This window comes from Aotus nancymaae, unplaced genomic scaffold, assembly GCF_030222135.1.
Source record: "Aotus nancymaae isolate 86718 unplaced genomic scaffold, 86718_ANA_hifiasm-v0.15.2.pri h1tg000062l, whole genome shotgun sequence".
Taxonomy (NCBI): domain Eukaryota; kingdom Metazoa; phylum Chordata; class Mammalia; order Primates; family Aotidae; genus Aotus; species Aotus nancymaae.
In genome coordinates this window covers 5,583,773-5,596,905 of record NW_026988476.1, presented here as the reverse complement: position 1 = coordinate 5,596,905, position 13,133 = coordinate 5,583,773, and the positions used below count along the sequence as shown (strand labels likewise).

The 13,133-nt window shown below is 41.8% G+C and overlaps 1 protein-coding gene across 2 annotated transcripts in view; it reads right to left on the bottom strand.

The window, feature by feature from the left end:
• Window positions 1-5,925: 5,925 nt before the first annotated feature.
• Window positions 5,926-13,133, bottom strand: part of PRORP (protein only RNase P catalytic subunit) — a 163,516-nt gene continuing 156,308 nt past the window's right edge. For both annotated transcript variants that reach the window (XM_012468895.3, XM_012468904.2), the window contains exon 8: window positions 5,926-12,985. In XM_012468895.3, coding sequence (XP_012324318.1) covers window positions 12,854-12,985 — 132 coding nt within the window. In that variant the 3' untranslated portion in view covers window positions 5,926-12,853. The remainder of the gene's footprint in view (window positions 12,986-13,133) is intronic.

The window sequence follows — 13,133 nt, the reverse complement described above, 5'->3', positions numbered from 1 at the left end:
CTGGGAGACACACAGATGAACTGATGAACACAGAACCAGAGTTCCAGGAGGAAGATGAAACATGAACGAAAGCAAAGCTAACATGAGGCAGTCTGTAATACATAAGGAAATGTGTAACAGCAGCGCAGATGAGAAAATGACCTTATATGCATATGGGCTAGAGGGAATGTAAAACTACCTGTTGGATGACCCATGTTCAAGCTCAGCTTCGGACAGGGAGGACTCTTAACAGGTGTGTTGAGCACAATGCTAGGAGCAATGTGGGAGGCACCACAGTGCAACATTAAGTGGGAGTGGCATAAATAAGCAGAGGAAGGAAAAAAGAGCCTGTGTTGAGGGCAAGGTAGGCAATGGGCAACTTAACTAGGACACAAAAAGTGTTTTGGATTAGAGTACAAACGAAAGGAGCCAGCCTTGGATACTAAGCTAAGGAATTTATGCTCTATCTAGTTGGAAGGCTATGGGGAGATGTTTAATGTTTTTGAGCAAGTAGAGTGGCAAGACTAGAATTATGCTTTGAGAAGATAAACCTGGTAGCTGTATTTATGAGGAACTGCCACTGGGGATGTCAGCCAGGAGGCTATTGCTAATAGACCAAGTGAAAGTTTTTGAAGGCCTGAACTGGGGTAGTAGCAATAAGAATGGAAAGGAAAGAATATCTTCAAGAAATTTTTAAAGGCTGGACATGGTGGCTCATGCCTGTCTATAATCCCAGCACATTGGGAGGCCGAGTTGGGAGGACTGTTTGAGCCCAGGAGTTTGAGATCAGCTTGGGCACCTTGGCAAAACCCTGTATCTACAAAAAATAAAAATTAACCAGGTGTGGTGGTGTCCACCTATAGGGTGCGTGCCAATGGTCCCAATTATTTGGGAGGCTGAGGCAGGAGGACTGCTTGAGCCCAATGGTCAAGGCTGCAGTGAGCCATGATTAGATCACGACACTCCAGCCTGGGCGACAGAGTGAAATCCCACCTCCTAAAAAAAAAAAAAAAATCTGGGCACGGTGGCTCATGTCTGTAATCCCAGCACTTTGGGAGGCTAAGGCGGGCAGATTACCTGAGGTCAGGAATTCAAGACCAACCTGACCAACATGGAGAAACCCTGTCTCTACTAAAAATACAAAATTAGCTGGGTGTGGTGACACATGCCTGTAATCCCAGCTATTCGAGAGGCTGAGGCAGGAGAATAGCTTGAACTCATGAGGCAGAGGTTGCGGTGAGCCGAGATTGCGCCACTGCACTCCAGCCTGGGCAACAAGAGCGAAACTCAGTCTCAAAAAAAAAAATAGTCTAATATCCTATTAAACCTATTGTAAAAATTTTAGACTGTGCAGAAAATGAAGATAAAGTAAAAATCATCCACAACCCAACGCGCAGAGATACTTATTAACGTTGTGGAATCAATGAAATGTTATTCCTTTCAGACATTTTCCAAGTATTTTCTTTTTCTTCCCTCCCTCCCTCCCTCCCTCCCTCATTCTCTTCCTTCTTTCCTTCCTTCCTTCCTCCCTCCCTCCCTCTTTCTTTTCTTTTCTTTCTTTCTGTAGTGATAGGGTCTCCCTATGTTGCCCAGGCTGGTCTTGTACTCCTGGGCTCAAAAGATTCTCCCACCTCAGCCTCCCAAAGTGTTAGGATTACAGGTGTGAGCCACCACACCTGGCCATCCAAGTATTTTCTTTCCTTCCTATTTTAAAAAATGAGATCTTATTAGACATACCATTTTGGAGCTGCCTTTCAATTTATTATATGCCAATATACAAAGCATCGGCTGCGAATGGTTCATGCCTGTAATCCCAGCGCTTTGGGAGGCCGAGGTGAGTAGATCACCTGAGGTCAGGGGTTCAAGACCAGCCTGGCCAACATGGTGAAACCCTGTCTCCACTAAAAAATACAAAAAATTAGCTGGGTGTGGTGGTGTGGCCTGTAATCCCAGCTACTCGGAGGCTGAGGCAGGGAGGCAGAGGTTGCAGTGAGTCGAGATCATGAGACTGCACTCCAGCCTGGGCAACAGAGCAAGACTCCGTTTCAAAAAAAAAAAGTGTCTTTTTTTACTTTTTCTTTTTTTTTTTTGAGACAGGGTCTCGCTCTATCGCCCAGGCTGGAGTGCAATGGAGTGATCTCAGCTCACTGCAACCTCCACAGGCTCAAGCAACCTCCCACCTCAGCCTCCAGAGTAGCTGAGACGATAGGCATATGCCACTGTGCTCAGCTAATTTTTGTATTTTTTTGTTAGAGTTGGGGGGATCTCACCATGATGTCCAGGTTAGTCTTGAACTCCTGGATGCAAGAAATCCTCCTGCCTTGACCTTCCAAACTGCAAAATACCATTATAATCACTGCAACGTTAAAAGTTATGTTTAGGTTAGGTGCCGTGGCTCATTCCTGTAATCCCAGCGGTTTGGAAGGCCAAGATGAGTGGATTGCTTAGGCCAGGAGTTTGACACCATCCTGGAGAATATGATGAGACGCTGTCTCTAAAAAAATTTTTTTAGGCCGGGTGCTGGCTCACGCCTGTAATCCCAGCACTTTGGGAGGCCGAGGCAGGTGGATCACAAGGTCAGGAGATGGAGACCATCCTGGCTAACACAGTGAAACCCCATCTCTACTTAAAAAAAAGAAAATTAGCCAGGCATGGTGGCACATGCTAGTAGTCCCAGCTACTCAGGAGGCTGAGGCAGGAGAATCACTTGAACCTGGGAGGCGGAGGTTGCAGCGAGCCAAGATTGCACCACTGCACTCCAGCCTGGGTGACCGAGCAAGACTCAGTGTCAAAAAAAAATTTTTTTTTTAATTTACAAATAAGTTAGAAAATTAGCTGGGCATGGTAGAGTGTGCCAGTAGTACCAGCTACTCAGGAGGCTTAGGTAGGAGGATTGCTTGAGCCCAGGAGGTCAAGGCTGCACACTGCTGTACTCCAGCCTGGGTGACAGAGCAGGTCCCTGTCCCGAAAATAAAACATTAAATTACAGCTATTTACTTCTTCCCTTATTTTGAATGTTTAGTTACTTCCAATTGCATTGTTGTCAATTACTTTATTATGAATGAGTAAGCTGTTTTCAAAGTGGTTCAGTTTGAGTGTCTCAGGTGAAGTTGCTACTCAGATGAAGTTGCTCAGCTGCAAATGTGGAACTGGAAACAAAGCAGTGGCAGAGATGGCACCTTCTTTTGAGAATTTTGCTATGAAACTATCCCTGGGGAAGCAGAGTTATGTCTGGTCAGAAGCCTAAAGTTACTTGTTAGTAAATGGGAAAGAGCTGGAGGAAAGGGATTAACTGAGAAGAAAATCCCAATTCAGCAAGAACGTACAGTATGGAAGTAGGTAGAAAAAGTAACCTAGGGCTGGGTGCAGGTATCAGCATACCTGTAATCCCAGCACCTTGAGAGGCCAAGGCAGGAGGATTGATAGAGGCCAGGAGTTCAAGACTAATTTAAATTTTTTTTAGGAAAGAAAAGGGAGAAAAGATTCAGGAGAGGAAAATTATTGGAAAGGGCAAACATTGATGAAGAGGTTTGTAACAGATGGCTTTTAGTTTCCAGTTAAGTCTGCTGAGAGTGAGAATGATGAGACTGATTCAGGACTTGGACTCACAAGTCCTGAATCAGTCTCATGATTTTTTATATAATCGTGGAGCTCATTGAGGCCTTTACTTCTCAAATTACAGTCTGCAGCATTGGAATTACCAGGTATGTCAGACCTGAATCAGAAGTGGCATTTTAAGTGGGATTCCCAGGTGATTCTATGCCCACTAAGTTTGAGAAGCACCATGGTAGCCCATCTTCCCCACTTAACAGAAAAGGAAATGAAGGCTCCAGGAGATTAGCTGTTTGCAACTTAGCTTTGCAAGTTAAGACTGCAAAGGTTGGGAGAGCTCCTTCAGGAAATTAATGGGAATTTCATGACTTTTCTAACAATACTATGGTACACAGAAAAAGTGGAATGATCTGTGACTACTCAAAATTAGGCTTAGAACTGAAAGGACGGACACCACAGGAGGTAAAAAGTCTGAAATAATTTGCACTGCTATTGAAGCCATCCCTCCCATGAATGCTTTGAGAGATGGGGTAGGGAGGAAGGCAAGCAAAGCCAGATGGGAAAGGGCAATAGGGGTCTCCTAGGTAAGGGAGGGATAGGTCCAAGAACAGGTCAATGGTGGTTTAACCCAAAGGTGGTTGGCTTAAAGGAGTGAGGCAGGTAAGGAGGTTGTGGTCAAAATGAGGAACTTGAAAGTTTAAAATCTTGAAACTAATTAAAAATGTTGGTCATCTCACAGGGAGCCAAAAATCACAAAATCAGGTGGGCATGGTGGTCAGTGCCTGTAATCCCAGCTACTTGGGAGGCTGAGGCAGGAGGATCATTTGATCCCAGGAGTTTGAGGATGCAGTGAGCTAAGACCACACCTGTGAATAGCAACTGCACTCCAGCCTCAGCAACAGTGAGACCCCCATTTCTAGAAACAATAACAACAACAACAACAAACTATGAGACCAGAGTTAAAAAACAATGAGACAAAGTCGGGTGCAGTGGCTCATGCCTGTAATTCTAGCACTTTGGGAGGCTGAGGTGGGTGGATCACTTGAGGTCAGGAGTTCAAGACCAGCTTGGCCAACATGGAGAAACCCTGTCTCTACTAAAAATACAAAAACTAGCTGGGCATGGTAACACGTGCCTGTAATTCCAGCTACTTGGGAGGCTGAGGCACGAGAATCGCTTGAATCTGGGAGGTGGAGGTTGCAGTCAGCTGAGATCAGGCCACTGCACTCTCTAGCCTGGGTGACAGAGTGAGACTCCATCTCAAAAAATAAAAAGAACAATGAGATCAAAATGTGGAGTTGGAATTTCTGGTGATATTGGCATTGAGAGTGGAAGCAAAAGTACATTCTTATGACATTTAGAAAGTACAAACTGTTCAATACTGATTTCCTCACATAAACTTCCCTTGGTGTGTTGATGAACAAGGAGTTACATGATTTGCCTTAAAAAAATAAGTTACATGATTTGCCTTAAAAAAAATTTGCTTTATCTGTGTAAAGCAGCAATTCTTCCTTAGATGTTCTCTTCAAAAACATGGTCTAACCAGTTTATTTCTTTAGGAGTTGGAGATCAGAGGGCCTGACTTAGAAAAGACCCATTATATCAAGGATTTGACCACTCCTGCAGAATAGCACTAAGTGCCAAAGGACGTGACCCTTAATTTGAGCCAATAGGTATTATTAGCTTCTGGGAACACAGATTTCCTTCTGAACACAAGCAAGCCTTGAGTAGAAGTTTGTGAGTATATAGCTATGCAAGTAGTATTTTATGGTGTCCAGCAATGCTCTAGTTTAAGCTGGCTGGCCCTTTTTATGAATTTACAATTTTTTTTTTGATACAGAGTCTTGCTTTGTCGCCAGGCACCAGGCTGGAGTGCAGTGGCACAATCTTGGCTCACTCCAGCTCCGCCTCCCGGGTTCAAGCAATTCTCCTGCCTCAGCCTCCTGAGTAGGGGGGACTACAGGGGCATGCCACCTCACCAGCTAATTTTTGTATTTTTTTTAGTAGAGACAGGGTTTCGCCATGTTCGCCAGGATGGTTTCGATCTCTTGACCTCATGATCTGCCTGCCTCGGCCTCCCAAAGTGCTGGGATTACAGGTGTGAGCCATGGTGCCTGCTGAATTTACATTGCTATTAGAATACATGAGGAAGAAGTGACTGTAAGAACAGGGAAAATTTTTCATTTTCTGTCAGGTGAAAAAAACACGTTACTAAAGAGTTCATAGAGAATATGTGTGTGTGTGTGTATATATATATATATAAATACTGAGTATATATGTATAGAAAAATATATACGTATAACAACTTAATAGCAATAGACTGCTCAGCCATGGAACACAGGCTAGAAAAAGCAGCAGCTTTGGATTCTAGGGCAAGGTCATTGAAAAGAGGAAGCAAATATAAAAATGATTTATTTTCAAAGGATTAGTAATATAGTACATCTGAAGCAACAAGTCTGGTGAGGGACTTACCTCTCTGAAGACCTTCCATAGCCACCTCCAAAGGAAGCTACTTCACGAGGTGGAGACTCCATCCCATTCTCCCAGCCTAGGACACTACCATGCTCCAGCAGAGCCGCATGGATGGAATTGTCAGGGAATTCCTTTGGCAGCCTATTGGACACTGACATTCTCTGTTCTGATGCAGTCATAGAAAGCACAGGAAACCTCTTTTAATAATAGACTTTAAATATTTAGATGTGAACTGAACTTAATTCCTATATAATGTTCTAGTCCATCTGAGAGTGATGAGGCAATCTGACCTGGTCTCATTAAAATGAATTAATGTCTAACATATTAGAAATTAAAGCCCCTAGTAATGATTTCTCAAATACTTGCTTCTTGGGCTGACATTTAAATAGCACTGAAGAGATGACTGGGGTAGTCACTTTAATGTGCTCAAAATTAACTCTCTACATCAAATTTCTTGTCAGAAGTTACCAAAAAGCCTTCCCATGTTACTGTTATTTATAATAACAAATTATCAGGGTTATCATAACTCAATCCATTAGATAAGACTATACTTCTAAGGGCACTCTGGTAGCAAAACAAACTATTTTTAGCTGCCATCAGTGACTAGATAATTGTCTTCCTGTTTATTTCAATTCCCAGTTAAAAGCAAGTTGTATATGTAGTACAGCCTCTGGAAGCACTTGTCAGATCAAATAATGCTAAACAAAACAAAACAAAACAAAATGAAACTTGGGGAGAGAGAACATCAGGATATCATGAAAAAGCATAAATAGAGATAATGAAAGAAAATTAAAGGTTATTTCTCAAATTTTATTACATTTGTTCATCTGTGTGCCTGTCCTGTGTATTTTCTTTCATCCTGTTATTTTTTATGGCTTCCTCTATGTGGATCTCTAAATGGAATTTCTTTCGTTTATTTAGTATAGACTCAAGCAGACTGCTGTCGCTGACCAGGACTGGGCAGGGAAAAGCTGGTCCTATTTCCTTTCTGCTTACTTCCTAAGTGCTTTTTACTAATTTCCTTTCTTATTCTTGCTCCCCTCCTGCCTCCTATAGGGCTGCTGGGTTATAGAGATGCCTCATTTTGGGCTGGGTACGGTGGCTCATGCCTGTAATCCTAGCACTTTGGGAGGTCGAGGCGGGTGGGTCACGTGAGGTCAGGAGTTCGAGACCAGCCTGACACATGGTGAAATCCCGTCTCTATTGAAAATACAAAATTAGCTGGTCATGGTGGTGCATGCCTGTAGTCCCAACTACCTGGGAGGCTGAGGCAGGAGAATGGCTTGAACCTGGGAGGTGGAAGTTGCAGTGAGCCAAGATTGCACCATTGCACTCCAGTCTGGGCAACAAGAGTGAAACTGTCTAAAAAAAAACAAAAACAAAAAAACACCAGAACCTAAAGTGCAATAAAATATATATTAAAAAAGAAAGACCACCATATTTTATTAAAGTTGGATGTGACTGCCCTTCACAATTAATACTACACGCATCAGAAAAGCATAATTTCTGGTTGTCAAAACAATGACTTCCTTGCTAGTTTAAACTATGGTTATACAGCTCTAAAGAAACATTAAAAATTTGTATAAATGGGTTGAAAACGTGATTATTTTCTATTCAAATTAAAAATGCAAACACGAATACGATGCTACTTTAAATAATTAAGAAATTGTATCCACTCATTAGCTAAGTAATGAGGCCAAGTCATCCCCAGTAACTTCCCGTGATACCAAAGGGAATGCATTTTATCTCTGACGAAGCACAGCTGGGTCTATCACGAACTAGCAATGTGAAGGTGAGCCCTTGGGCTTCCAGGGGATCTTATTTCCTCTGCTATAGAATTGAAGGATTTTGTACAAAGAATTCCTGCTTTGCAAACATGTTGGGTGGAGTAAGAGGTAAACTTTTTTAAAGGCATTTGGACTTTTTTCTATCTGTACAATACCATAATTCAGAACTATTCCACACTGTTGTTCTGGAAAAATTTTGCTCATAGAATGTAAATGTAATGATATTTAAAAGTCTAAAAATGAACCATTAAACAATAAAAAAAATGTGGTTTGAAAACAAAAAACAAAAAAAGAAATGCCTCATTTCCCCCTACCCCTCATCCTCCCATGTAATTCTCACCTTGGATTGCCAGATTTCACAAATAAAAATACAGGATGTCCAGTTAAATGCAAATTTCAATATTTTTTATTTTTTTGAGGCTAAGTGTTGATTTGTCACCCATGCTGGAGTGCAGTGGCACAAACATACCTCACTGCAACTTCAAACTCGTGGCTTAAATGATCCTCCTGCCTCAGCCTCCTGAGTAGCTGGGACTACAAGCAGGTACCACAGCGCTGGCTAATTTTTTAAAAAGTTTTTGTAGAGATGAGGTCTCTTTATGTTGACCAGGCTGGTTTTGAACTCCTGGCTGCAAGCTGCCTGCTTCAGCCTCCCAAAGTGTTGGGATTATAGGCCTGAGACATAGCACCAGACCTGAATGTGAATTTCAGATAGATGATGAATATTTTCAGTATATGTCCCTGCAATACTTGGGATATGCTTAAACTAAAAAGTTCTGTTATCTATCTGAAATTCAAATTTAACTTGAAGTCCTGTATTTTATTTGGCAAACTTACTCCTTCCTTATAGGCTACAGGAAGCTCCAGCAGCTGCCTGGTCCCTATTACTGAAAATTCTATCTGCTTAAGTTCCCTGCTTGAAAGAATGCCCAAATCAAAATACAGACATTTCATCTCAGTGGTCTATGTTCCCATACTCCAAGTCATTCCCACAAAGGCTTCTTTAGGCATTTTTCACTCTGTTAATTCTTAATTATGAAGGATGGGCAAAATACCAGATATGGATTTCATTTAGCTTTGCCGCCAAGTACCCCAATAATTTTGACAGTGAGCAAATGAAGGTAAGGCTCACTGTGATGGACCAAAATTCAGGTGCCTATATAATACATCCTTCCTTTCCATTCCAGTTTAGAATGAAGCTATCAGGGAAGAAGAGCTCTAATGTGAACAAGTTGTATATGTAGTAGAGTCTTTTTTTTTGTTTGATTTTTGTTTTTGAGACAGGGTCTCACTCTGTTGCTGGAGTGCAGTGGCATGATCAGGGCTCACTGCAGCCTTAGCCACCTAGGCTTAAGCAATCCTCTCACCTCAGCCTCCCAAGTAGCTGGGACTACACACTTGCACCACGACACCTGGCTAATTTTTTAATCATTTGTAGAGAAAGTCTCCCCATGTTGCTCATGCTGGTCTCAAACTCCTGGGCTCAAGAGATCTGCTCACCTCAGCCTTCCAAAGTGCTGGGATTATAGAAATGAGCCACCACACATGACTAAAACAATGCATTTTATAGTACCTTAGGACAGTTTTTAAAAAGTGAGAAATTGGCTGGGCGTGGTGCCTCAGGCCTGTAATCCCAGCACTTTGGGAGGCCAAGGCGGGTGCATCACCTGAGGTCAGGGGTTCGAGACCAGCCTGGCCAACACGGTGAAGCCCTGTTTCTCCAAAAAAAAAAAAAAAGAAAAAAAATTAGCCAGGCATGGTGGGCACCTGTAATCCTAGCTACTCAGGATTCTGAGGCAGGAGAATCGCTTGAACCCAGAAGGTGGAGGTTGTAGTGAGCTGAGATCACACCACAGTACTCCAGCTTGGATGAAAGGTCAAGACTCTATCTAAAAAAAGAGTGAGAAATCTGCAAATCTGCTAGTGAACCAAGGAGGCAATAATTACATTTAAGTGCAGACTTGGGGAAAAAAATTATTTCATATGAAGAGCAAGCCACCTCAGATGAGGTAGTCCCAACAGAGCCCTGAGAGAATAAACTCAGCCTTCGCCGTTGAGATTTTCTTTTCACTGGGTCTGAGAACAGCAGGAGGAAAAGATAGTATAAATTCAGAATTTCAGGGGGAAGCACAAAGTACTTTAGAAATACTTTTAAGTGGCAAAGTCAATGTTCTTTCAAATCCTTCATTGTTCACAACTGATTTTAAAGTAACTAACAGTTTAAGAGTACAGCTTTTAAAAGAATTCCTTCTTCTCATTGTGTCCAGGAGCTTGCTTGATAGGTAGCTTTTTTTCACTCAAGTGATCAGAACACTAATGGGCAGCCTAAGTGTCTGGTACCAGCTGCTTCCTTCAGAGAATCCCTGCACTCTCCAAGGTCACTGTGGCAGTGCGACTTACTCTGAGTAACCCCACAATGTTCTCACTCCTGGACAGGGGACAGATGCACCTGTTTATCTCAAGCAGAAGTTAGGATTTTGTGGCTGGGCACGGTGGCTCACGCCTGCAAATCCCAGCACTGTGGGAGGCTGAGGTGGGCGAATCACCTGAGGTCAGGTGTTCGAGACCAGCCTGGACAACGTGGTGAAACCCCATCTCTATTAAAAACACAAAAATTAGCCGGGCGTGGTGGTGGGTGCCTGTAATCCCAGCTACTTGGGAGACAGGAAAATCACTTGATCCTGGGAGGTGGAGGTTGCAGTGAGCTGAGATCATGCCACTGCACTCCAGCCTGGGGAACAAAGAGTGAAACTTCATCTAAAAAAAAAAAAGTTCTAGGTTTCTTCTTGTATCTTCTCTCTCTCTCTCTCTCTCTCTCTGTTTTTTTTTTTTTTATTAGAGAGAGACAGGATCTTACTATGTTGTCCAGGCTGGTCTCCAACTCTGGGCCTAAAGTGATCCTCCTGTCTCGGCCTCCCAAAGTGCTGGAATTAACATACTTGAGCCACCATGATAGCCTCCTCCTCTATCTCTATGTGTTCCTATGTTGGGAATTTGCATTAGGCTTTTAGATGGGCTTAATCCATACTTTTTGTCTTCTTAAAATGTTTTTCTTAAAACTATGATAGTTCCTTAAAAAAGAAGTTTAGTTTGCTGAAGACACAGTTTTCTAAGTATATAATTTATGAAATTTGGAAAATAAGCAGGCTGAATTTATGAGAGCTTTCTCAGTATCTTATAATGCTCTCGATATATCCTATGTTTTCCTGGAAAACTCTTTTGTCTTGGTGTGCAGTAATGTTGAATTCAGTAAATGGGTAAGATGAAACGTCCCCTCCTTGGATTTTCCTGAATTGTTTCTCTATGCATAATATTTACCCTATTTATGCACACGTATATGGTTTGATGTAGATGAAGTCATTGTTTATTTCATGAAAATAATTACCTTTTTTTACCCTAACGTACTTTTTTAGTTATATTGTCATAAATGTAAATGTATCAATTTAAAATGTGTAATGGGAGGAATTTTAACTAATATATACATATAGCTATGTTACTATTACCCAAATCAATATAAGAAACTTTCCATCACCCCTAGAAAGTTCTCTTGTATTCCCTTTGTGCAGGAAACTACTATTCTGATTTTTATCACAATAGAGTAGTTTTTGCTTGTTCTTGAATATTGAATCATACAGTAAGTACAGGTAAAGAAAGAACCACCATAAAGGAGTGCAGACATGAATATTTTCAGCTGAAATCAAGGGCTAACAAAGTGTAAGCTAGCTAGTGAGTGGACAAAACAGAAATGCAACTATTAAAACATAATCACTTTGTTACACTAAGTCCAACTTGATTAGTGGAAAAAAACGGCCTATTTTAGAAAGCCCACATATACTGAATGATGAAATTAATAGGGTTCACAAAACGTTGAACCAATTTGGAAAAGGGATTATAGAATGAAGAAAAAGCCATCACAGTCTAAAGAGAAGTGAGGCTTGGCACTGTGGCTCAAGGCTGTAATCCCAGCATTTTGTTTTGTTTTGAGACAGGGTCTTACTCTGTCACCCAGGCTAGAGTGCAGTGGTGCAACATTGGCTCGTTGCAGCCTTGACCTCTGAGGCTCAGGCAATCCTCCCATCTCAGTGTCCCAAGTAGCTGGGACTATGTGTGCACACTACCATGCTGGCTAATTTTTAAATTTTCTGTAGAAATGAGATCTCACTATGTCGCCTAGGCTGGTCTTGAACTGCTAGACTCAAGTGATCCTCCCACCTCAACCTCCCAACATGCTGGGGATTGAATGAGGCCAGGGGTTGGAGACCAATCTGACCAATGTAGTGAGACTGCCATCTCTACAAAAAAAAAACCCAAAAAAAAACCAAAAAAAACAATTAGCCAAGTCTGGTGGTACATGCCTGTAGTCCCAACTACTCAGGAGCGCTGAGGTAGGAGGATTGTTTGAGCCTGGGAGTTTGAGGCTGGAGTGAGCTGTGACTGCATCACTGCACTCCAGCCCTGGTGACAGAGTAAGCTGAGACTCTATTTCTAAAAAAAATAAGAAAAAGAGGAGTGAATGCCCCCTCTTCTCCAATCTAAATCATTGGATAAGTAATCAAAAATTGCTATTAATAGTAAGCCTTTAGTATCTTGGCCAGTTTAATTACAGAGGACCATAAATGATTCCATGTGAATAGGGCATAACATACAGAAAATGAGACTATGTCAGAAATGGGAGAAGGGATTTGAAACAACATGAGTAGCCCAGGGACAGATGGATTGGTTCTGCTATCAGTAGGCCTGGAAGGCAAGGTCAGAAGTAGCAAAATGCATACCAAAAGCACTACTTGTGAATAGCTGGCCTAGTAGGAGAAATGTAGGATTCACTCTGCACCAAGTTCTCCAACTCTTGATAAGCTTCCAAAAAGAAATGTTAGGGAAAAAAATACAGCTGATTATGAAAACATATTATATCTCATTTCATTATAAAACCAACTTCAACACTGTTAATGGAATCCTTTTATCTTCAGGTCACAGGCAATGCCCTAAACAAACATCAACTCAAGAGCCTCTTACGCCAGCCAAGAGGGTACCCAAACACAAACTCAGCATAGAGGTAAGAGTCTTTATGTCTTTCGGTGGAGGCAAAGCCATTTGGTTGGTACTTCATAGGAATATCTTTCTACCAGGTCTTCATCATATGGTATGTGCCACGAGTCTCCAGTTGTTTGCACCACTGTGTCATAGCTGAGAATATGCTGTTGAAAAAAGAACAAAACATTGAGAATAACACTAAAGGGCTACCTGGCCATTTCGCTTTCTGACACTTGTCAAGTTTGCTTCAGAAGAGTATTAATAATGGATTTTCTTACTTAATAATGGAATTTCAAAGAGCAGCTAACATTG